The 25,005-nt window shown below is 38.8% G+C and overlaps 2 protein-coding genes across 6 annotated transcripts in view; both read left to right on the forward strand.

Annotated features, from left to right (window-relative positions):
* The window catches only part of UEVLD (UEV and lactate/malate dehyrogenase domains), a 26,563-nt gene extending 18,989 nt beyond the window's left edge, over positions 1-7,574 (forward strand). For 3 of the 4 annotated variants that reach the window (XR_008824359.1, XR_008824357.1, XR_008824358.1), the window contains exons 13-14: positions 5,563-5,647; positions 7,521-7,574. Coding sequence is in view for 1 of the 4 variants with exons in the window: in XM_056354592.1 (XP_056210567.1) it covers positions 632-635 (4 nt within the window). In the remaining 3 variants the exon portion in view is untranslated. Of the gene's footprint in view, positions 1-631; positions 797-5,562; positions 5,648-7,520 lie in introns of those variants that run through there. The other variant, XM_056354592.1, reaches the window with a different exon arrangement.
* TSG101 (tumor susceptibility 101) lies at positions 1,647-24,294 on the forward strand. 2 transcript variants are annotated; one of them, XM_056354594.1, is made up of 10 exons: positions 1,647-1,819; positions 5,563-5,647; positions 7,521-7,586; positions 8,168-8,331; positions 9,344-9,470; positions 12,230-12,296; positions 13,970-14,064; positions 20,944-21,146; positions 22,599-22,838; positions 23,965-24,294. In XM_056354594.1, the coding sequence occupies exons 1-10, from the start codon at positions 1,778-1,780 to the stop codon at positions 24,052-24,054; spliced, it is 1,179 nt and encodes a 392-aa protein (XP_056210569.1). In that variant the 5' UTR covers positions 1,647-1,777; the 3' UTR covers positions 24,055-24,294. The 2 variants fall into 2 exon arrangements, with proteins under 2 accessions (XP_056210569.1, XP_056210570.1); XM_056354595.1 differs by having other exon boundaries at positions 13,973-14,064.
* The last annotated feature ends 711 nt before the right edge of the window (positions 24,295-25,005 follow it).

The following is a 25,005-nucleotide window of genomic DNA, read 5'->3' on the forward strand; positions in this document are numbered from 1 at the left end:
TTAAGTGTTACATCAGGGGCTTGTCTAGAGTGTGGTCACACTCCAGCTCTTCAGGGCACTGGGGGTTGGAGTTTTGATAGCTTGATCTTTTGTGCCTGCCGTAGCTGCTCTTACATCAGTGAACTCCTGCTTATTACTAAGGGGGGAAAAAAGTGAAAAGCACGGTATTAGCCATATCCTTCAAACCTGAGTACTGGAGATTAATTTCTGTTGTATGTTTAATGATGTCTGAGACTTTCTGGTCATGACTTGTTTGCTCTTATTCATAAGGATGTTCAGAGTGCTAAAGCATCTGCAGTTCTCAGTACACACGTCTTACCCTGTGCAGTATTGAACAGGTGCCCTTCCTGAAAGGGAGGAGCAGGAGGTGGGTTTCAAATAAAGAACAAAATGTAACAGTTAAGTAATGCAGAAATATCTGCAAGTTCAGGCCTTGATCCAAAGCCAGCTGATGTCGGTAAGCTTTACTTCAGCCTGATACAGCTAGTTCAGAAGGCAACAGAACCTGCAGCCCTCAAGAGGAGGCCTAGCACGTGATGAAAAAGCAGGGTGTGGGTTTTTAGGTAAATCAGAAAGCAGCTGTTCTTAAGATGAAGGTTTTAGGGTTGTAATCTCTTGATTCATTGTACAGGTAGAAGATTATATTCATCCTGATTATACCTTGGCATCACATTGGAGACGGAGATGGGGGCTCTACTCCTGCTGTGTGCAGCTGCAGCTTAGAAATTACATTCCATGTTTGTGTTTTGAGGAGTGATTGGGTAAATATTGATAAAGCTTTCTAAGCAAAAGCTGAGTCTCTGTCAGAGCAAAAGATCTGTTCCTTTGTGACTTCTGGATATATCTCACAGAGGCAGACTCACAAGGAATTCTGAGTTTATCTTAGAATTAAGATAAAAATAGAAAGAAAATTCAGCAATTTAATTTTTTTTTTTCATGGAGTGCTCATATTTCCTTCTTTGTGGTGATCAGTAATAGGGCAAAATTAGCAATGGCTGCAGGTGACCTACTTTGCTGCTGTATTAAAAAAAAAAAACCAACACAATGGTTCGACTTTGGGGTTTGTTCCCCCCCCCCCCCCTTACAGCATATAATTACGGCTTTACATTGTTCTTCAAGGTGTTTAATCTATTGAGCATTTATTCTCCCGTGAACAGTTGAGGTGTTTTGTTTATTTGGGGTTGTTTATTAGTAATTTTAAGCATCAAAAGTTGCAACTCTTCCAGGGACTTGTTTAAATTTTAGAGTGATGCTTCTCATCTCGGCTTGCCACCCTCGCGTTTGTGTTGTATCCCTTGAAAAGGAATCAGACGGGGTCGCAGATCGATCGGTGTGGTGGGGAGAGGCACTGCACGTTCTCCCGGAACACCATTTCCCAGAAATACCGAACAATACACGGCACTGCAAAGGATTTCTGGGACGGTCTCTGCAGTATTTTTGATACACAGCGCGCTGCTGCAGCGCGGCGGCTCCGAGGGACGCCTACGGGCAGGGGAGGGCGGCCGGGACCAAGCGGGCCCCCGGCGACAGCCCTGCCCCCCGCACCGCGCCCCGGCAGCCCCCGCCGCCCCCCTCGTCCTGCGGCACGTGACACACGCAGCTCACCTCCCGGAAGCGGTGTCACCGCCGGGCGGAAGCGGCCGTCGCTGCCGGAAGTGGGCGCGTGCGGCCGCTTCCTGTTTTTATGTAGGGGTGGGGAGCGGCGGCCTGGGCCGGGCCGGTGTGTGGCGGCGGCGGCACCGGGAGCGGCAGCTGGGCGCAGGAGGGGCCGGCCGCCATGGCAGTCTCCGAGAGCCAGCTCAAGAAAATGCTTGCCAAGGTAACGGCGCAGCCGGGGCGCGGAGAGCCCCTTCCACTCCCTACCGGCCCAGCCCGGCGGCTGCGAGCCGTCTCCGCCCTCCGCCTACCGCGGCCCGTCGGTCGGCCCGTCCTCGGCCGGGGCTGGGCGGGGGGAGCGGCGCGTGGGCCCCTGGGCGCCTGGTGTGCGCCCGGGACAGGGCGCGGGCCCCGCGTCTCCTTCGGCCTCGGCGCGGGCCCTCGGCAGGGGCCGGCTCCCCATCCCCGCTTCTCTCCGCACGGGCAGGCGCCAGCTTGCGGCTTTGTCCCGGGCCGGCAGCGGTGGGAGCATGTCCGGCCGCCTGGAGCCTGGGAGGGGCGCGGGGGGCCGCAGCCTGACAGATGCCGTTATTTGTAGTTCTATGAAGCTTTAGTTCTGGGTTGGGATGGTGCCGGTGGCAGCTGAACAGGAACCATTTGCCGAGCTGAAGCTGCCGTGCAGCGAAGCGGATTGGAGCTGCGATGTGTGGTGTTGGGGTTGTAACAGCGTCGTTCACATTCACTGGTTAAATGAAAGTGGAATGCGAGTTCAACTTCATTGACTAGGATAAGGGTGGGGGTTTATTACCTTTGTTTAAGGAAACGAAAATCTATTGGAAGGTAAATCGTTAATCACTGAATCATCTAGAGCCATGTCTAGTTGTGCCACTTTTCAGGTGACAACTGGGCTTTGTCCAGCAGCTTGAAATGAAACCCTCTCAGGCTGAATAATTCTGGGGAGTTGTTGTTGTTGGTGTAATTTTTAAAATGACATTTAATCGTCATATTTGCAGAATTTTAAAATTAAATACAACAGGTGAGGATCTGATCAAAACTGGAAAAACCTTATTAAGGGGTCTTTCACCTGCATGGACTCATAAGCACATCTTTATCAGCTTGAAAATGAGTGCTGAATACTAACTCCATGTCAGTAAATGAGATTATATATTTGTGTACACCTGTCTTCCCTAAATTAAAATTGATGTGCTACAAGAAGAAACAGAATTTAAGGTAGACCTGTGGCGTCTTTCCCCAACACTTGCCCATTTTATACTGCCATCTGACTTTCTGTAGGTAAGTTCAAAGTGCAGTGTAATTAATTGCTGATGAAAAATGAAGTTCTATTCCACTAATTTATTTTTTTTAAATAGTTACGCTTTCTGTTCTGTAGAGGGAAGTTTAGTGATATTTACCATATTGAATAGTTCAGTGTGTGAGATAACAAAAGACTTAAGTCCTAGTTTAGGTGAACATAAGCGCTTGACTTCAGGTATTTGCCTGCTGTTTTTATGTAGGAAAGTTTCATCTCTATGATCTGTTTCCTGATACATGAAACAAGGAGGATGCATTTGCCATCTGAGAACAGAGGAGGGGAAAAAATTAAGTTTAGAAATGAAGAATTCAAATTATTCAGTTCTAGTTACCTTTGTAGAAATCACTAGAATCTTACATTTTTCAAAGAGATTCTGGTATTTCTTGGAAATGCACAGCTACTTTCTGTACGAACACAGAAAAAGATTGCCTTGTTATATTCTAGTACTCCTTAGAGTGGAAAAGAGAAATAAGCACTAAAGAGTATACGTTGTGCTTTAAGTAATAAAAAATTCTATAGAAATTGTCATTCTCATTGGGAAAAACTTCATATGTCTTTTTAATATACAAAACTTTGATCTTCTATAGTTATCTGGATCTAAGTATTGAAATTACTAGCTCACGTAGCCCTTAAATTTGCTTGTGGCAACTGCTGGTATTTTACAAGCTTTTCTCTAATTATTCATTACTCAGTGTAAAAACTGAGTATTGGAAAAACAATAGTCTTAGTTTTAAGAGACATATGAAAATATTTTTTAATTTTCAGGTGTTTGGCCTAATTTCTAAAATCACCCCAGGTAAGCAGACCTCGGTGTTATCAACCCTATCACCTACTGTGTACCAGATTCCCGGTACACCTGCTGAGTAGGCAGGTGCCTTTTTATCTATTCCTTGACTAAAGTTATGCCAAAAGTGGAGTTAAATCCTGACTCTGAACCCTTGTGCTTGTTGGTAGCTTCTGTTAGTGGAAGCCAATTCTTTTTTTAATAGTGATTATGCAGTCTTCTTGAGCCTATATCCTGCATCATAAGGCACGTTCCTCTAAAAAGACCCCCTCTTTGTCTGGTGACATGCATTCATTCATACTGTAGCAACATGTGCAGTGATGTGGATATGTACTGCCAGTCTCTGTCTGGCCTACCTGAAATTTCACAGCCTGCTGTTTCCATGTTCTAGCAATGCCTGTTAACCTATTTGTCGACTGTGCTAGGCATTAGGGAAGGAGGGAGGAATGTACTCAGTTGCTAGCAAGTTGTGTCTCCTCTGTCAAGCTCCTCCTGTGTGCTTCTGATCCTGCACCCACTTGCCAGAGGAGGCTGTGTTCTTTGCTGGAGCCTTCCTGTCCAAATAGCACCCAGGGGCTGTCCTGACCCCCTGACCCTCTGTCTGATTGACTTCTGTGCTGGTGCCAAGCATCCCTATGGGAGGGGTTGCTTGATTTCCCACAGGCTGACCTTATGGCTGTTTTGCCTTTGGTCATTTCAGGAAAGTAAGTTACAGCATCCCACAAAGCACAGGTGCTTTTTGCAGACTAAGGTAGTATTAAAGGAAATGACATGGTATGTTCATCTCTGCTCATTAAATAAGAATTATCATGCCCAGGAGTAACATCCTTGTCAGTCTCTGTAGATAACAGGAAGCAGAGTTAGTTTCTAAGCTTCACGACTCATGAGTGTTTGTCAGAGCAAAGGTGACCCTAGCTGTGGCACCACACTTTGCTCTTAGATAATGTCTGAATTAATTTTTTTCATGTTGCTAGCACCTGCATGCTTTGGGTATCGGACATTTCATTGTGCTGGGCCCTTTGGCTTCCTGCCATGGTTGAATGAAAGGATGCTGTCTGTTTATGTTCCTGAAGACATCTGAAGATTGTAACTCTAAAAAAAAAAATTACAATTAATATATTATTGCCAAGAGGCTACATCGTTAGCTTTTCTTTTTAATAGTAGTTACCAGGAGGAATGGCCACAAGGTTAAAGAGCTATGCCAAGTGGTGAACCAGCTCTCTGTTGCCCAGAAGCATCTCCTTTGTTGTCTGTGGATTGTCGTTCTGAGACTTAAATTCTGTAGTAGTGTATCTGTGGTTTACAGATCTTCTGTGCTGTGAGTTTCTCCCTGCCTCCTGATAAAAGGAAGGGGGTGAAACCAGTATTATTACTGATAATATCATGCCTTGAAATGTCTGCTTTCTAGCTGATAAAATAAATGACAAATACTGTTATGCTTTGAAAAGCGCTGTGAAAGGTATCTGTGAAGTTCAGATCTTAAATAGCTGTGTGTCAGAAATGTTCAAAACATCACTGTATTTGTACAGAGATGGGAGTTGTTTTTAAGATCCACATATATCTCTCAGATACTTTTGGTAGTGGTGGAACATGAATGAAAATGCAATAGCTTTCCCCAAATCACTTGATGTATGGACCCTTTGTTTAAGATTAAAAGCATCTTAACACCCTGTTAACATCTGGTAAGTTATATAGGCAGTGTTCGGTTAAGTAATATGGAGAAATAAATAATTCTAAAGTAAGAGTGGAGAAGAATGTCCGTATAGCGATGGAAACTCTCATAAATGCAATCCATTGGATAAAACAAAAGAAAATTAAATTGTAATGAAAATTTAGTTTCTAAAGTCATTCTTTCTCTTTTGTTTTCCAGTATAAATATAGAGACCTAACTGTACAGGAGACAACCAGTGTTATTACTCAGTACAAGGACCTCAAACCTGTCATGGATTCATATGGTTAGTGTGTGCATGAGAAAATTTTTCTTATTGATTTGTTTAGATATATTGGGTAGTTTTTGTGGGGAAAAAGGAGATTAAAATTAGAAAACATAATTTCAGTTTCTCTTCTTGATCTTTGACATCAATACTTCCTTAGAAAAACAGTTATTTTCTAAAATAACCTTTCTATATTACTGAGTCTGTCTAACATGCCAAGAAGCATTGCATTTTTCACAGCTTAACTTTTAGTCAGTTGCTCAGTGATGTCATATCAGTTGTTGTTCTGAGATTGTTGGTATTTTACAAATTCGACTTTGCTGTCATGTGAAGATACTTTTAGAGTTCTGTTTAGAAAGAACTGTAAATCAATGAACAAATACTTCGTTACATGTCATTGTGGCAGTTCTTAATAGTACGAAGAAAACAGTCATCTGTATAGAGGATTGGTATGTAGGGTTTTGCAATGTAAATTAATGATGACAATCACTCTTTGTTAGCTATTTTAAAGGCTCTGAGTAAATTTGGGTGCATTGAATAAAGGTGGTGTCTGGAGTCAGCTCCAGAGGCTGAGGGCATGGTTTCACAAGATACAGTGAGCCAGCATAGCTGCTGAGGTCATCCTCCTTCTAATCAGTTTATTTTAACTGTCACCTGCGGGTTTCCTCTGTGAGCTAATTTATACTACTAGTATGTCATCAGAGATTTTATGGTCTCCTGCTTTCTAAATTCTAAATCTGGATTGAGAAGTATTAAGAAGGGACATGGGTAGCTAAAGATAAATTAGTTTTAACTTGAATAGCTGCAAGCCAGCAGCTGTCATGGAAATAAAAACTCATGCAGTGACTGGACAATCAAAAACAGTTGTAAAAGGACTGCGGTTGGAAAGCCATACACAAGTTTGCATAATGATAGTGACCAGAATTCCAGATGGATTTGAAGCTGTAGCAAGAAGCCCGTTTGTGTTACCTAATTCTAAGCTGCCTGGCTAAGGCTGAGCATAGAACCATGTACAGATAATTGATGCTATTTGAAGCCATGAAATGAGCAACAAGAAGATGGTTACATTGCTGTTGAGATAGTTTTCAAGTTTATATTAATAATGAAATATATACCCCTGATTAAGTCCCAACATGTTCTACCTGCAGTTGCAGAACACTAGCACCAAAAGAATTGTACATAATAAGTTACATTTGAAGTATGACTAGAAACTTTCAGGTAAAATTAGTTTCAGCTGAATAAACAAAATTCTGGTAATAAAGCTTTTATCTTCCTACTGTATTGGATCGAAAATATGGGAAAACTTAAATACAGCAACTCAGTAAACTGAGGTCAGGGTTCCTGTGCAGCTTGTGAACTAGGACTAAGGTTTGACAGCAAATCAAGTGCTATGCTTTTCTTCCTCTTCAGTGTATTATTGTTTGGTTAAATTACCTTCACAGATTATGTAATAAATGGCTGTGGCCCAGTAATTTTCAGTATTCTTGCTGACCTGTTTGTTTGGAGAAAGTATAAGTAATTCTAATCCTAAAATGACAGTTGCTTTTTAAATTAAATTTGAGTTCAGATTATCTTTGCAGCAATTTGTATGATTTGCAGTTTGTATGGTTCCAACATGTTTTGCGTGGTCTCTGAATTTTTATTTATAGTGAATGTAGTTTAACAATTATTAGGTATTCATTTAGCAGAAATTATTCATCAGAAGTTACCCGACTGTAGTTAATTGGATTGCATGGACTAGCAAACAATCTATGCAAGAGCAGAGCCTTTCAAGCTGAGTTTATAGATCTGTAACTTCTGAAGACCTATGCTGATAAATAGATGGGGTATAACCTGAACAGAGATTAACGTAGCAAATAAGTTTGTTTTGAAAATACTGTATGTTCCCTTGCAGTTTTTAATGACGGTTCATCAAGGGAGTTGATGAGCCTCAGTGGAACCATTCCTGTGCCTTACAGAGGTATGTGGTTTTTATCATCATCATCACTACCATTGTTTTCCCAAATTACATGAAAAGCTATTTAGATTTGTTCAGGTTCAACTTAACTACTGCAGCAATCACTGTTTTCTTGGAATCCTTTATTTGTCCAAAGTATAATGTTTTAAAGAAATTGTTCCCTATCTTTCCTGCAGAATAAAATTTTGATGTTGAGCATTGCTTCTTCAGTCTTGTACAGCTCTGTAACTTCTCTTATCTTTCAGTACTGCATGTTTCTCAAGCTTCTCGATTGAGTGAGGGTCGCAAACCATTTATTGCTGCAGCTAATGATAATTCAGATTAGGGTCTAGTAATGTTGCATTGTAGAACAAATGAGATAATGTATTAGTGGTAAATTATAATTGTAAATCAAATTGTTCTGAAAAATGTTGAGTTCATGGCCATAGTGTGAGCTCTTTGTGGAATGTTATTAGTAGATTTTGTCTTCTGACTCTATGCGGTTGAATTAACTGGATTTAGGAGTTTTTTTATAAATCTTGGATACAAGAGGACAGTTGAAGTGTTCGAATAAGTTCTTAAATCTTTCAAAATATCTTTTCTAGGTAACACTTATAATATCCCAATTTGCTTGTGGCTGCTGGACACCTACCCTTTCAACCCCCCAATTTGTTTTGTTAAACCCACCAGCTCTATGACAATAAAAACGGGGAAACATGTTGATGCAAATGGAAAGATATACCTCCCTTACCTGCATGAGTGGAAATATGTAAGTACAGGGAACTTGAAATTGCTCAGTTCTGAATTCTTCAGATAGTTTTATAATTTTTAACAAATAATACAAAAATTAAAAAAAAAGCCCAAATAGAGTGGCCCTCTTTGAGATGTTAAACCATTTTAAAAAATGAAAACGACTGCTTATTATTTGTAATGTCTTAAAGTTCAGGATTTTGCATTCTGTTGCCTGGTTAATCGCATCTTTAGTTATAGCTTGTCTAATTAAGCAGCGCAGCATAGGTGTCCTTCCCTGGCAGCACACTGATGTGAAGATCTGTGAGATGAGAATATTTATGGAATGGAAATTATAAATTCTGTTAAAACATCTCTGGGCTGAAATTAATCTCTGACTGAAATGGACTTGTATGAGCAATTGGACTTCTTTATGCAGACATTGCTGGAGCTTCAAGTATATGGATGTATTTGCTTTATCAATAAATAAAGGCATTGAGCAGTGCAGGCCTTAGAGAATTGTCACCAAAACATGGATTTTGTAAAGAAGATAAACTGTGCTGACAAGGTCAGAAGAATGGTACAAGATGCAACCTCAGCAAAAGCTATGTGCTGTATGAAATGGAAATGTCTGAAAACTTATTTATCTGTACTTTTTTCATGTAGGAGCGTGGATCTAAGTTTTTTAAGAAATATTATAATCCATCATGGCACAGTCATCTTCAGTTGTTTATTGCCCTGCAGTTGATATGGACCCATGTATTGCGCGGTTTATTCTAAGTGTAGATGCTACTGCAGGTGTGTTGTGCTATACCATTTTGAATACCAGCTGGTGGCCGGGTTTGGTATCTGTAAAGGAATCCAGAAAGGTAGTTATATTTGCCCAAACACAACGTACATGTCTCTGTGTGTGTATTATCTATCATCTGTCTAAAACCCACAAATAAAAGGATGGCTTTTGAGAGATGATGTAATGGTATAATTTTGTTAATATAGTCAGTTAAACTGTCTGTTAGAAAAATCAACTATTTGTGATTTGCTTACCCTCACAGCCCCAGTCAGACTTGCTAGAACTGATTCAGGTCATGATTGTTGTGTTTGGTGAGGAACCTCCAGTCTTTTCTCGACCTACTGCTTCATCAAGCTACCCACCATACCAGGCAACAGGCCCACCAACTGGTGAGTAATCATGACTACTAATTTCTACAAACACGTTAATATTCCGAAGTGAATGTTGCTTTGCATAGTTTGTCAACAAATTATGTATTCCCTTTTAGAATGACTTTATGTATTGCTGGCTAATGAATTCACTTGTACTGTACTTGACCTTTTTGAAATATGTTGGAAGAATGCATGTCGTTTTCCAGCTTTTAGAAGGAAGGGAATAATTAAGTTTGTATTTTAAAAAAAAAAAACACACAACAAAACATGCACAAACATGCCCCCAAGCCCCTTGAAACAACCAGTAACCTGTCAGCATTCAGAGGTATTATTAGAAAGAGATTATTCAGATAACTGTATCTTAATTTTTTTTATTCTGATAATACAAGTCCATCTGTTAAGTTTCCTGCTACCATTGATTCCATAAATAAAAGCATAACTGCTTCTGTTTCCTATGTCCATGCTCCTGTTTGTTTTGGACTTTTAAATTTTTTAATAATTACTAGCTGAATATAAAAAAACTCAACAAACTGCCTTGTGGTTTTTCATTCTCCTCTGTTGATTTGGTACTCTGACTTGGTATCCATTCTTATTTTCTTGCAAAAATTCTCAAGACACTTAAAATCTTTCGTTTATTTAAACTTCTGGAGCAGGCGTCCTCAAACTTTTTTAACAGGGGGCCAGCGCGGATGAAGGGGCAGGGAGTCATCCGCGGCTGCTTGGTTTCCCCCCGCAACCCCCGGCGGGGTGTGTGTGTGTTTGTAAATACCGGGGGCCAGATTGAGGACCCTGGGGGGCCATATCCGACCCATGGGCTGTAGTTTGAGGACCCCTGTTCTGGAGGCTTGGAGGCATCTTATTTTAAAGACTGGGGATAGGTGCTTGAGGTAAAAAGGGAAGTAGGAAACAGAAAATCCTAGAAATTCTGCATTGGGTGGGAAAAAACCCCCAGTAGAGTAGACCTGCTCAAGGCAAAGACTGGGGTGGGAGGGGAGGAGCAGAAGATTAGGTGCAGATAGTTTAATGATATTATAACAGTTCCACATTCATTTAATGATAGAGTATCTGTATTTGTGGTTATATATTTTTGCTGTATTTTTAAGGCTGTGTCTGTTTTCTGTTGAAATGTGACTTCTGTCAGATCATAGGGTTCCATCTGAAAAGCTGAAGTACAAGTTAACTACAGTTTCCAGTGGAAACCATTTTTTGACAAGGTCTTAAGTTCTTAACATGCGAGAGAAGGCATGGCAAACATAAATGGGACCACTAGGGGTAGTTGGATAAAAGTGTTTGGGACTTCTTAGCTTGTCAAGTGCTACCCTACCTGTAAGAGCACTAGGTGATTCTGCTGTTTGGATTTTCCAAGAACAGCAGGTGTCAGGACTAGTACAGTTTTATTAGAGACTGTGACCTGTATTGTGCTTTAAGGAAGGCCTGTCAATTGAAACAAACTTAGTTACTCTTGTAGTCATTCAGTGCTAGCCTAGCTGACATAATTTTACTGGAAATGTTTCAGGATTTTCACAATGTTAATAGCTACTTAGTTTTGCTACTGTAATTGTTTTTTCCTTATTTTACAGACATTTAGGTTTTGGGGTTTTAAGTGCTAGATAAACTGTTTAAGAAAGAAATTAAGCCCTTTTTTTAAAAAATAGAATTGTTTAAAAGCATTCAAAGATGAAAATAGCTCAGGGTTTTTTTTTTTTTAATCTATTTGTAATCCTAAAATTACTAGAAATGGGGAGTAAACATGCAAAATAAATATATAGATACGTTGCTAAGGCTGTTAAAGACTTAGGCATTTATATGTGTTGATAATAATTTTTTAAAGTGTAACTTCTAAGTAGCAGAAATTACTGGATAAGAACATGGTTGGATTGTTAAACAGCTAATCAACTGTGAAGTCTAGCTACTCTGAAGGTACTTAAATGATACACTTGTTATTTAGTGAGCGGAGAACAATGGTTATGTTGGAAAGGTTATTTTCTTTCTTCAGATTGTTTATATATCTATCTAAGAAGACAGTTCTCCAAGTGTGTCATCTTTAACAACATGCCTTTCTTTTCTCTCTTTCCCTAAATACAACTACTTGTGTATTTTTAAATCAATAACCATTTTTATTCATGCAGTGGTTAGGTTAAAGTAATGATTAAGGGAAAAAAAAAAGTGCAATGAAAGGTGCCCTAGCTAGTTCTAAGGATGTGTGATTGACTTCAATTATAGTTCTCATGCTCTTCCTCCAAATAAAACACTCCTGAAAATATTTTAACCACAGTTGATAGGTAGAGGTGCAGTCTTCAGAAATGCAAAATTTGCCTGCATTTTGTTTGCCTTTGGATACAGAAAGGAAATCCTAATTGGTCAATACATGGAAGGAAGGTCTGCTGCAGTTTAGTCCTTACGTGTTTTGAGGGGTAGCAGCTGCCTTGATCAGTTGGCACAGGGATAGCTCACAACAAATATCTGTATGTATTCCTCTTGCCAAGCTGCACCAGAGCAGCATGGGACATATCTGGGAGCGTTGTGAGATATGATGGTGTGGAAGGGGAAGTGAGGGGTTGCAGGGTATGCATTTCTGAGGGGTTTTGGCCAAGGAATGACTTCTCTTACTCTTATTGTTTTGTTATGTTATACTGTATTCGTTGTTTGATAATAATTTTGAGAAGCATCTTACTACAGCTTAATGTATATGTAATCTTTATATATACATATATATATATATATATATATAAAGCTACTGAAAAGTAAAAAATATATAACATCATTATTTTATTTAGCTTCCTATGTGCCGGGCATTCCAGGTGGAATATCTACCTTTCCAGCAGGAAGCACTCCAAACCCAAGGTTAGAACCCCTTTAAACTATCATCATTTACCTGACAGTTTTCACTAAATAGTATCTAGTCTTAGTTGTATTATCTTATGGTATATTTGTTGTATAATTGTGTTAGCAGCTCTTTTTTGAAAAGCGAGGACTGAATTCTTGTCAGTAGCCAAAAGGAAGTTTGAGAGAGGTTTAGCTTTCTTTGTGGCTTGCTTCAAATACAATATACTTGAGTGATATATGTATTTTGAAAATTATTACCTAACTCCCAGGTGCTGTCTTGCTTCATTCATATATTGGATTAGTTTTCATAAGGTTGATATGTTTACATGATACAGAAAGAAATGTATGCCTACAAGCTGTTTTGTTTATCAGGGTTGTTAGTATTGTTTGGCAAATTGGCAACTCAGGGCATTGACCAAAATGCAATTGCCGGATTAATACAAACCTTGACTCCAATATAAATGCAGACTTAATTCAGAGCACTCTTAAGAGAATTTCAAGGGCACAAAATTATTTTAAAAGCTTTTTAATAATATAAACCAAGACTTTTTCTTTAAGTATGATAAATAATAGTTTGGAATAAAGCTTTTCCAGAAAACTTGCAGTTCTTTCTTAGCAAATAGTAAGATGCTGATCGCTGCTATTATAATCTATCATGATAATCCATCATAATTAATTATTTTTATTATTAATATCCTGATGTCCTGGTTTTGTGTTCGGAGCATGTGAGGAGTTGCTATAATATAAACTTAAAACCCTGTAAGCATTAAGAATGTGGGCTAGTATGTTTTAAGAAGTGAAAAATGGGGATTTTGCTAAGTTCTTACGGCTAGTTTTTTCCTCCTAAATATGTTTATTTAAAGTGCCCTTAATGAATAATAGAAGAACTTTTTTTGAAATAGTATCGTTTATGAATGAACAGAAATGTTTTTAAAACTACTGAATTTGTAGTTATTTGGAGAGGCACGGAATATGGTTTTTTATATTTTACATATGTTCTTGGACCATTTTGTTTACTTGTAGCCATGGTTAATATTCTCCTGTATGCAGGTATTTGTCAGTCTAGTGCTGACTAATTTGAGTCCTTGTTTCAGTTGATAATAAACATATTATAGGAAAGTATTGTAGATTGTCATGGTGTATGTCATCTCGCGATTGTTTCGGTGAACAAATGAATAGTTTTGTTTTCCTTCCTCCTTCAAAGCAAGGCTGGGAATTTCTGTAGGAGTTTCATCTTGCAACCATATTTTGCACATTTTTACGTTTACATAAAGCAGTTCAGAAGTCATCTTGATAACTATTCTCATATTAAAAATCATTAAATTGAAATTGCTGTTTGTGAGTTTGTAGCTGGAATAATTTATTTTGGATACTTTTGGGGTTTTGTATGGCAAGTTAGAAATGGCATGGCAAGATTAAGAGATTAAAGAGAATTTAGAATTATCCAAATGTTTGACCAGGCAATAACTAGATAAGGTTTCAGATAAAGTGATACCTTCTTAAATCATACCAGAAATATAAATTGTGAAGGATGTTAATGTGAACAGGAAAAGAGAAAAAGTATGACTTGGCCTGCAATTAGAACATTTTATTACGTAAACAGATGTTGAACACTGTGACATAAAGATAATATACACAGATGATATTTTACACATAGTTACATAACATTAGCATATCTTTCTTTGTCGAAGCAGCTACCCAAACTATTCTTACCCGGGTGGTGTTCCATTTCCAGCAACCACTAGTGTTCAGTACTACACTTCTCAGCCTCCCGTGACTACTGTTGGTGAGTAGCTTTGAAAGAATTTCTCTGAAGTGAAGCTTCCCTCTATGACTGATACATAAAGAAAGAAAATGGAAAAAGGAACGTACTGTTATTAATCTGACCTTCCAAAGTATTGCTTTTCAATGTAAAAGTTATTCGAGGGAAGAATAAAATACGTTTTATGTCCTTTACCTTGTATTTTATTCCGTTGGGAACTTGATAGATTCATGGTTTTGTGCAATGCATTGTGTGTGTTCTATGAATGTTTTGAAGACTGTAACTACCTTAAGTTGGGTTTTTTTCTCACTCTTTAACTGTAGGTGACTTGTGATTGTCTGTGTTGTTCTGTTTGTGGTCATGGTTGCAGTGGTTTGACCCTGTCTGAACACAGTGTGCCCACTAAAGCTGCTCTGTCACTCACCTCCTCAGCTGGACAGGGGAGACAAAATAAAACAAAAAAGGCTTGTGGGCAGAGATAGGAACCAGGAGATCACTCAGCAATTACCATCAGGGGGAAAACAGGCTTGACTTGGGGAAATTAGTTTAATTTATTACCATTCAAATCAGAGTAGGATAATGAGAACTAAAAATCAGAACTTAAAAACACCTTCTCCCCACCCCTCAGTTCTTCCCAGACTCAACTTCACTCCTCATTTCTCTCCCTGCTTCCACAAAGTGGTGCAGGGGAATGGGGAACGGGGGTTACAGTCAGTTTATCACGTTATCTCTGTTGCTCCTTCCTCCTCACACTCTTTCAGTGCTCCAGTGTGGGGTCCCTCCCATGGGAGACAATTCTGCATGAGCTTCTCCAATGTGAGTCCTTCCCACAGGCTGCAGTTCTTCGTGAACTGCTCCATTGTGGGTCTCTCCCATGGGATGCAGTCCTTCAGGAACGGACTGCTCCAGCGTGGGTCCCCTGTGGGGTCACAAGCCCTGCCAGCAAATCTGCTCCAGCGTGGGCTGCCCATGGGTCACAGCCTCCTTTGGGTACCCACCTGCTCCGGTGTGGGGTCCTCCACGGGCTGCAGGTGGAGATCTGCTCCACTGTGAACCTCCATGTGCTGATGGGACAGCCTGCCTCACCGTGGTCTTCAGCATGGGCTGCTGGGGAATCTCTGCTCGGGTGCCTGGAGCACCTCCTGCCCTCCTGCCCGGACCTGGGTCTCTTCAGGGCTGTTGCTCTCACATATTCTCACTCCTCTCTCCTGCTGCAGTTGTTGCACAGATATTTTTTTTTCCCCACCTTCTTAAAGATGTTCTCTTAGAGGCGCTACCACCATTGCTGATGGGCTTGGCCTTGGCCAGCAGTGGGTCCATCTTGGAGCTGGCTGGCATTGGCTCCATCGGACATGGGGGCAGCTTCTGGCATCTTCTCACAGAAGCCACCCCTGTAGCCTACTGGCTTCCAAAACCTTGCCACACAGACCCACTGCAGTGGTTTATAAAAATGGTTTTGTCCTTACTTAATCATCTGCTGGACTTGCTTTATTTAGACCTTATGTGTGTTTTTTTTATTCCAAGTCATAGCTATCTGAAGCAGAGTTTTCCAATGTGTTGGAATGAGTTTCATTTTTACTAAATTTCTTCTCCAGCCTCTAAACTGTTACTTCTTAATGGTCCCTACTTGTGACTTCCTTCTTTCTTCAGCAGCAGGATCTAGGGTATTAACATGGATCTTTTCCCAGTCTGCTGCTCCCTTGCCCTTTGCTAGCAAAATAACTAAGCTTGGTTTTCACCCAGCACCTCACTTCTAGTGTTTGTGTAACAGATTGGGAACGAGTAATAAAGGTCTTCTAGTTAAGTAGGAAGTTGGTGCAGTAACTTCACAACTGGATGATAGTCCTTTAGGAGCAGATATATGGTAAAGGATGTAGACTCTTTTGTCACCTTGTTCGAGTATCAGTTGTTTGTAGTGTCTTGCACCATAATTTAAAAGTGCGTCCATAGGTTCTTCATTTAATTTGTAAACTCCCAGTTATTTATACACGCGCTTTTCTCCATAACTCTGTGTACTTTGAAATTTTCGTTCACACACATGGGGGCAGAGCAAGTTCACAGCTTGGCAAGGGAAGATAGATGTTTCTGCTTTACTCTTAAAATATCTGAGAGTTGTTCTGTTACAGAATTTGGAAACAACAGTAAGTTGTATGTTGCATACTTGTGCCTGATCGCATCCTTTGTGTCAAAGTTTGTTCAGCCTTCTGAATTAGAAGAGTCTTCCCTGAAAGCCATCGGCTGTTTCATGGCCATCTCCACTCTGAGGTGACACGTGTCTGTCATGCCCACTGCAGGAAAGCTGCTGTCCCACTTCAGCACAGTACTCAAACAGTATACAGTTGGGAGGCTGTAGTTGGGTGTTTGAGAATTAGTGGTCTCTACTGGCTCTCTTGTAGGGAGGTGGTAAGAACCATTCTAGGGAACATTGGCTTTCTGCAGCATCTTTCTCAGATGCAAGTTTTACTTTTATGTAGTAGAGAGTTAATTTAAAATACAGATATGGTGGTCTTTCACTTCTTTCCCTCATTTTCATGCCCAGTGAAGATGAACAGTGGTGGAATATCTGCCAAGTATTATAGAAGTCTTTTCAAGTCCCGAGTGAGATCATCTGGTCCCATGTTGTAAAGCCAGATTTTGTAGTGGCAGTTTAACTGATTAATTTGATGCAGCTAGGTAAAAGTTATACACCTGTTATACATGGTTTATCTTGTGCCAAATGAAATGCAAACATGTCTCTAATCATTCACTACTTACAGTACTGTTTGTTTTTTTTACAGTGCAGTAATGGTTTTTCTTTCAACTGAAAATGTTTATTTCCTCTACATGTTGTTTGGCTGGTTTATTTTGATAGTTTATTTGGGAGCATATCAGGTGCTATAACTTTTGTATGCATGGTGGTGGGGTGTTTCCTATGGTGAGCATAGTTTGAATTGAATGAAAATACTAACTCAGAGTAGCTTAAGTTTTCACTAATAACTGTTTTCTCAAATAGTCAGGCTTTTTCTTTCTGTTCAATCATCTGCCATTAATTACCTAGTAACCATGCAGTTACTGGTCTGATGATTCTGTAAGGTCATTTCTGAAACCAGACTCTGCCTGGTAAAGGTTAGAGGTTTCAGTGCCCTGTGGATTTAATGGCTGCGTGCCATAAAGTTTCCCCCAAGCTGGGCTAATTATGGAAGTGACAGAAAATACAAAGGGTTCATGCTCTTTAAGAAGATACGTAAAATCTAATTGAGCTGTATTTAAACGATCCTTCATATGTTCAAAGACCACTTTCCTATTTGTTGGCATTTCTGTGTGGACTTTTATTGTCTTAGGTGTCTTGTGATTGTATTTTTTTTCCCGTGTCCTACTTTACTGTTAAAGGGAGCCTTGTATAAAATCTCCCAGAGTGAGGGATATCAGACAAAAGAAAAAGTAGAACTGATAGCTGGTTCTGACACTGTACTCAAGAATAATTCATTATGTAAAGTAAACAGTAACTGAAATCATGCTAATGCTGTTCTTGAAGTGAAATCAGGACCTTTTTGTGTTGATTTGGAACATGTATGTTTACAATTTTCTGCCTTAAACAGCAAGTCCTAAAAAGTGAATAAATTCTTTGTCCCAGATAGTTTTACTGGATTTGTTTTACTTCTCACTGTAGAAAGTACTGTTCTTTTCTCCTTTTCGTAAGAAGCAGCAATGGTGAATTCCTGGCTTTGTGTGTATGGTGCCATTTGACAGCTTCTGTTGCTGATTCTAATAGACAGTTAACCAAATACTAAGAATTACCTTGTTGACTGGAAACAGGGCAAATTGCTTAAGCCAGAACTGTAACTCAGATAAAATGTTGGGATGTTTATATTTTCATAAGACTCTCTTTGCACCAGTTGATTAATAATTTAGTCTCTCTTTTGCATTAGTAGTTAGCTCATTTATTTAAAATTATGTATGTTTTGGTGCAGTTTGTATGTAAAGTGCTTACATTAGTAATTACCAAATTCTGATATTTTCTTAATTTTGGAAGAATTTGGTGGTTTAGTAAGCATGATGTGCATCTTCCCATAGTTCCTTTCCTGTCATCTGCATAGTTTTATTTTGCCATGTATCTGGCTTGGTGCAGGTTTTGTGGGCAGGAATAAAAGGCATAGGAAAGAGATATGAATTTATGCAGTCTTGTTCTGTTAGCAGCAGCAATCCAAAAAAATCTTCTGGATGTTTTAAAGATTCTGAGGTGTGCAGTCCTGTCAGCAACAGTTTGCATTTGTTAGTATAAAAATACCAACAGACGCTCCAAATAGTGTTGTGTTTTGTTGTGGTTTTTTTGGTTTTGTTTTGTTTTTTAGGTTATGAGGCTACCCCAACAAAAAAATAATTTTCCATTCAGATGCTTGTTTCTTAAGGCAGAGTTTAGGTTTTAAAACCTGTTCTGGATTGTTGCTGATTATCAGGAAGATACCCAACCTACCCCAAGAACACTTTAGTGCTGAAATTTCACTAGACAGCCTACCCTTTTCCTGAGTAACTGTGGTAAAATTATTGTAATCTTATTTCTAGCTAATAGTAGTTCAGTTATTGAGTACTATTAATAACTAGCATAGCAAAAATATGTTTATCGCTGTTTATCTCAGTGTAATTTAGTCTACAAATACCAGTCTTTGAACTGCAGTGTTTACATGGCAAAATTAAGTTTGACTTGTCTGCATTTGCTTCTTATGAGGGCCTGTGCTTATTAAGAACAGTGAAGAAGTGGACTGGATTTCTGCTGACTTGAGACACTTCTCTTAGCGTTTGGGCAGGAAGAACAGAAGATATTCTAATGGTTTTGTCTTTAGCTACGTAAGATTCACAGGAGCCTTGATGAATGCTTTTTCACTTTAATTTTTTTGAGATCTAGGGTACTGGGAAGTATGGTGTATGTAATGCCATAGCAACTTAAGGGTTTTGATAACTATGTCTCTGGATGAAAGGACACTGGTAGAATTTCTTTTTGCAAATTTTCTTTCCAGTTACAGAACTTCAAATCACTCTACACTTCATCCATAAAAGTTGGAAAGTTTAGGCCCAAAACTTGCTATAATTCTTGCTTTATTAATAGTTGTTACAATTCAGGTGAAATTTCACAGATCTAAGAGGTGTGAGGCATAAGCATGGGAAAACTGTGACACTCCAGTTTTTCTCATAAAAGAATGGTTGATAAATACAACCTGATAAATACAGATACAATTTTGCAACCAATAGCCACTTTACATTCTCTAAAGCCATCCAGGTTTCCTGGTCTGCAGATACACAGCACTTCCTGTGACAGACAGAAAGGATTTACCTTTCTAATTGAAAAGGTGTTCGTGACAGACTCTTGAGATTAGGTAATCCTATTGAAAGACTGATTTGTAAAAGCAATAGTAATAATCAGGTTTAAATGTAAAAGCCTCTAGTGCTTCAGAGGGAGAGGGGCTAATGAAATATATTAGAGGATTTATTTTCTTCTATTGTTTTCTAATATTGCTGCATTTAAATGTGTTTAATAAATTGGAATTACAAATTGTATCTAGCAATCAAAACAACCAAAAAAGGTGGTGGTTGTTGTAACTCAGTTACATAGCAACCTATGTTGCTGTTTAACTGTAACACTGATCATTTATAGAAGCTAGTTATATAATACTAGAACAATATTGGCTAGTAGCTACTAGCAGGTTAGTAGTACTAGGTTTACTAGTGCTAAAATCACTAGCCTGAGTTTCTGGGCACAGTGGACCAAGTGAAACTGGCAAATTAGTGTATCTGCAATCAAATTGTGTCATTATCTTTGTCTTACGTAAAATAGCTATGCTTACTTTGTTAGGATCAAATTGTGTAACTAATTCTACAGAATTCCTGTATGCTTGACTAACACTCTTTATTCTACTAATATTAAAGAACTATTTTATTCAGAGAGAATTTTTAAGTGTTCTTCATGGGTGCCATTACCTAATTTTATAAACTATGCTCCTCACATCCTGTTCCAATGACAATAACATCCTGCAGAAGTTTAAAAAAAAAAGTATAACACTGAACATGTACCTAAGACTGCCATCTGATTTTAAGTCTGCTAGACTATATCTAGAAACCATATGCTAATATGATTGGCAAGATTTCTCTCTTTCTGTCTTACAATCTTTTAATAAATGTTGCTTGTTAAAGTAAGATTACCTCCATAACAAATGTTCTGTATTGATGCTGATTGTTTTACTTCTCTCCTATACATGCCCTAGGATGGCTGAATGATAGTAATTGTGAAACCAGTTGGAAAGACTAGTTCATATTGTAGCTTTTCAATCACTTGATACTGTCCAGTAACCTGTCACTTTAAACAGACTCTGCTATTAGATCTTCATAAATATAAAGGAAAGCAGTTAAGAGCTTTTTCATTGAAATTATTTTGGTTAGCTTAGTGGGCATCTATTTTTATTAATCTTAAAGAAAAACCCAGTGATTGGCAAGCCTCAAGATAGAGTACCTACAGAAAAATTCACTGGCTCAAGCCAACTGTTACAGATAAATTGTGGTTAAATACATATATTCATTAAATCCTACAGAGTTTACCAGAAATTTATTCTTCTTTAAAGGGACTCAGACTAATAACATTCATAGACTTTTGGGGAAATGGCCAGCCCACTTTTAGATTAAAGGAAGATTGTGGATATAGGAATAGTAAAGTGAATGAATGTATGCATATTCTTAAATTTACTTGTGCGCATCTTAGTGTGGTTTATCTCACTGTGGTCCCATTGTTTCTGAAAATTATTATGGAAAACAGTTTACTGTCTTACATTGCTAAAGTACATAGAGCTGGCTAGCCACTTGTTTTTTCAAACTGGCTTTATACTGAAGCCAGTGCAGAATGGAGTTAATGATACACTTGTGAATTTTCTTGTGCAGGACCCAGCAGAGATGGAACTATCAGTGAGGATACCATTCGAGCTTCCCTTATTTCAGCAGTTAGTGATAAACTGAGGTGGCGAATGAAAGAAGAAATGGATCGTGCACAGGCTGAACTCAATGCCTTGAAACGGACAGAAGAGGACCTGAAGAAAGGACACCAGAAACTGGAAGAGATGGTAACTCGCCTGGATCAAGAAGTGGTAAGCTGGGATGAAACACTGCTCTGTATCTGACTGTTCCTAGTAGTGAACAGAAGCATGTCATTAATTCATTATTAAGCATGATAGAAAAAGCTTCCAGTGTGTTGCCTTTTGAATATATATTCTCTTTCCCAGTTGAGGAGCATGTGTTCAGACTGAAGCAAGTCAGAAATAGCAGTGACTGTAAGATGGATTGTCCTGCACATATCTTAGGAATGTCATCGTTCAGTAGTAGAGGAACAGTATTGTTTTGCCCCATCCTTCCTGCAAAAGATGTCAGTGGTGTGAGATTATTTCATAATTGTGTCTCAATTTCTGGGTATTAATGTGAAACAGCTGGAAAACATTTCAGTGTCCTACGGCAGACACACTGATTTTAGTCACAGTCTCCTTGTATAACCTGCAGACTTTTCCCAGACAAGAGTCTCTCCTACTCAGTATGCTTAGAAATCCCTGCAGTTTTTCATTAAGGCCTGACATCTTCTGCTTAGTTCATCTACTCCTTGTATTACTGCTTGGGAGTAAGATTTTGGGATTGATGAGCAGTTTCTGAAACCAGCTCAGTGCTCAGGTGTGGTTTAAAAAAATAATTAGAAATTATTTACCAGGACTAGAGAACAGGGGAAACCATTATGTCACCGTATAAATCTGTGATATGCCCACTTTAAATGTAGTGTGTCGTTCTAGCCTTACCTTTGAAAGAAAGGGCATAATAGAACTGCAGATATTTGATGCAATTTGATGATCCAGCATATCTAGACAGCTTCCGTATAAAACATGACTAAGTAAGCTAGGACTTCAGTCTGGGAAAAAGACACTGGGGACAGAGTGTGGAATGTGGTAATAGTCTATATGGCTTTGAGTGATATGAAGAAAAACACAGTGGTGTACAGTCTCTTCCAGTGCATTAGCTGTGGGACATCAAAAATATCAGCAGGCAAATTCGAAAGTAACAAAAGGAGGTACACCTCATACAGATGCAGTGAAATTAGAGTTACCATTAGTGGGTAAAGCCAGCGTATTTTGTTTCCTGTCAATGCAGTTAATTGTTTGTTTGATCCATGCTCAGCAAACTTGCATGGCAACTTACTCCAAAAGACACATTTCTAAAGAATTTTTTTTTTACTTTGCTTGCATTATCTTTAGCTATTTTAAATGGTTATTTTTCCTTATGTGGCATCTTCAAAATACTTAAAGACTGTTAGCATGCCTTCTCTGTAGTTATAAATTAGTAATGAATTGACATTATCTAAAATAGCCTTTATTTTCTTAAAATGAAAGAATCCAATATCTATAGTTTGGTAGCTCTTTCTTTTGGAAAAATCATCGTAGAGATGAGTAGAGAAGTAAAGAATCAACTGGTGTGTCTAAAAATCTTTCATCTCGACAGTTGTATCACAAGAAGAAATTCAGTTCTCAAGACCTAAGAAATAAACATGCAATTGTTTTTAGGCTGAAGTTGACAAGAACATTGAACTTCTCAAGAAGAAGGATGATGAGCTCAGTTCTGCTTTAGAGAAAATGGAAAGTCAGTCAGAAAATAATGACATAGATGAAGTTATTATTCCTACAGCACCACTTTACAAGCAGATCCTGAACTTATATGCAGAGGAAAATGCAATTGAAGACACCATCTTCTATCTTGGGGAAGCATTGAGACGTGGAGTGATAGATCTAGATGTTTTTTTAAAGGTAGGTTTCTTGGGATGTTTTCAAGATGTGCATTTTAAATGTGTTTAAATACTTTAAAATTTTTTGTTCAGCTTGTTAACATTAGTGATTCCTGCACAGAGGAGGATCTTGCAAGAACATGAATACTTCTGTGTCAAAACATAAGTTTTAAAAGAGGAATTTCAGAATTAAGATAAATGACCAATTTTTAAAAGCATTCTAGTTAAGAATGTGTTGACATAAGCTTTCCATTGGGCTTGCATTCCCAGTTCTAGAGAAACTAAGGGTTCTTGGAGTGTTCAGGCTGCTTTTCACTTGCAGTCTGTGGATACCTCTGCTGAGGCAGCCAGTGGACTGTTAGAATCGTAGTGAAAAAACCACACCAAACCAAACCTGGACAATTTGTTCCCTTTGGTTGCTGTCCTTAATGCTGAAAGTTTTCATAACATCTGATTTAATAACATTCCTTTATTTTGAACTTTTGTGCATGATGGTGGCATTTGAAATAAAACCAGTTGTTGCTTTTGAAGGATTAAGAATACTTCTAAACATGAAGTAAAACTACACAAAATGCGTATGTCAGAGTAATTAATGTTGCCATTGGATCTGGAAAGATTAGTGTGCAGTGCAGAAGTGTTAATAGTCTGTACTGGGGCCACTGGGTAACGAGAGTTACCAGTCCTACCTTTTTCTAACAGTTGAGGATCCCCCCCGAGTTACCACTTCAGCTTTGCTTTTAAATATCCAGTGTACAGTGCACTACATAGAGACATAGTATTTCCTTCTTGTGTAGCTTGCTAGTTCTGTTTCTTCGCTGTTAAAAGACCTGTTCTCTGCCCCATGGGAAGGGCATCAGTCTGACTTCGCATTGAAGTACATTGCACATATTCTTATCAAATAGAAAAGTGGTAGAGTTAATAATTAAAATAACAAAAAATGCACTATAGTGATTGCATTTGGTAGCTATCTACAAGTAATCTCGAGCCAAGAGAATGTCATTTAGTATACTAATGTATTTAGTGTTTCCAAAAAAATAACATCCTATTTGGGTCATGGAATGTGTCGTGCTTTGAAAATGCGTATTGTAATATAATTAAGATTATATCAAAACTTTCCCAATAGCCACCTGTTCTTGTTCTTTTTGCAGCATGTACGTCTTCTGTCTCGCAAGCAGTTCCAGCTGAGGGCATTAATGCAGAAAGCAAGGAAGACTGCTGGACTCAGTGATCTCTACTAAACTCTCGGACTTTGACTGGGAAGTTAGATTTCCTTATGAAGCAGCCATTCTCTTGATACTTCTTTTAATCAGTAGGTGCCCAGAGTAAGTTATTACATCATTCAAGTGGAAGATATTTTGAATCGATAATATATTTTCTTTTTGGTAAAGACTAGCTTTTATTAATGCACTTTCTATCTCCTGTAGTCTTTGTGCTGGTGGACTTACGCAGAATAAAACTTGTTTTCTTCCTCTACAGAACTGTGTGTGATGCGATTTCTTTACAAACAGGGCCTGGTTTATGCAGTGTCAGCTTAACCACTTTCACTTCACTTCTGTGATTTGGAAGACAATTCAGTGTCCTGAACTGAAACTGTTTCACTGTAACTGACCTTTGTAATGATCAGTGAAAGCTGAAAACTCAGAATTTCAAGACACTGCTGTTTGACCTAGCTGCTGACATCCAAGGATTGTTCTCTTGAAGTGAGCTTGGTAACCGTTACATTGACTTTCTTGTTCTACCATCAGATCATGGTCTTAGTGGGGTATACCTTATGGTGCCTTAAGAAGTTAGCAGGGACAGTGCTTGTAGTGACAAGCCTGGTAGTTAAACACTGCACTCTCTGCAGAAAAGAGAGTATGTTGTACGCTTGGAGTGCTGTAGAGATTCATGGTGCTGCTCTTGTCACCTCTCAGCAGCATATTGCTCTCCTTCTCTATTTGATTTTGTAGGCTACCTCAGCAAAGCTAGCTTGAAAAACCAAAGTTTCTTGGTCTCAGCGAAGTAATCAGTGTGGCTAAAAACTGAGGGTTTGTCTTACGGCTTTTCATGTTACTATTGTGCGGCGAATGAAGAGACGGGACGCAGCTTGATGCAAGCAAATGTCAATTTATTGTACAGAAGCACGAGTTTATATACACTTTCAGAAGCTGCGCGTTTTAAGCAGATTGGTTCTTGAAGCTAAGCCTTGC

Source organism: Falco biarmicus, chromosome 10 (assembly GCF_023638135.1).
Source record: "Falco biarmicus isolate bFalBia1 chromosome 10, bFalBia1.pri, whole genome shotgun sequence".
Lineage (NCBI taxonomy): Eukaryota > Metazoa > Chordata > Aves > Falconiformes > Falconidae > Falco > Falco biarmicus.

Excerpts from the sequence above, each read along its gene's own strand:
- TSG101 (XM_056354594.1), top strand. The coding sequence starts at position 1,778 with ATGGCAGTCTCCGAGAGCCAGCTCAAGAAAATGCTTGCCAAG. Across the intron at positions 12,297-13,969 it reads GGAAGCACTCCAAACCCAAG|CAGCTACCCAAACTATTCTT; the intron begins GTTAGAACCCCT and ends TCTTTGTCGAAG. Across the intron at positions 14,065-20,943 it reads GCCTCCCGTGACTACTGTTG|GACCCAGCAGAGATGGAACT; the intron begins GTGAGTAGCTTT and ends TTTCTTGTGCAG.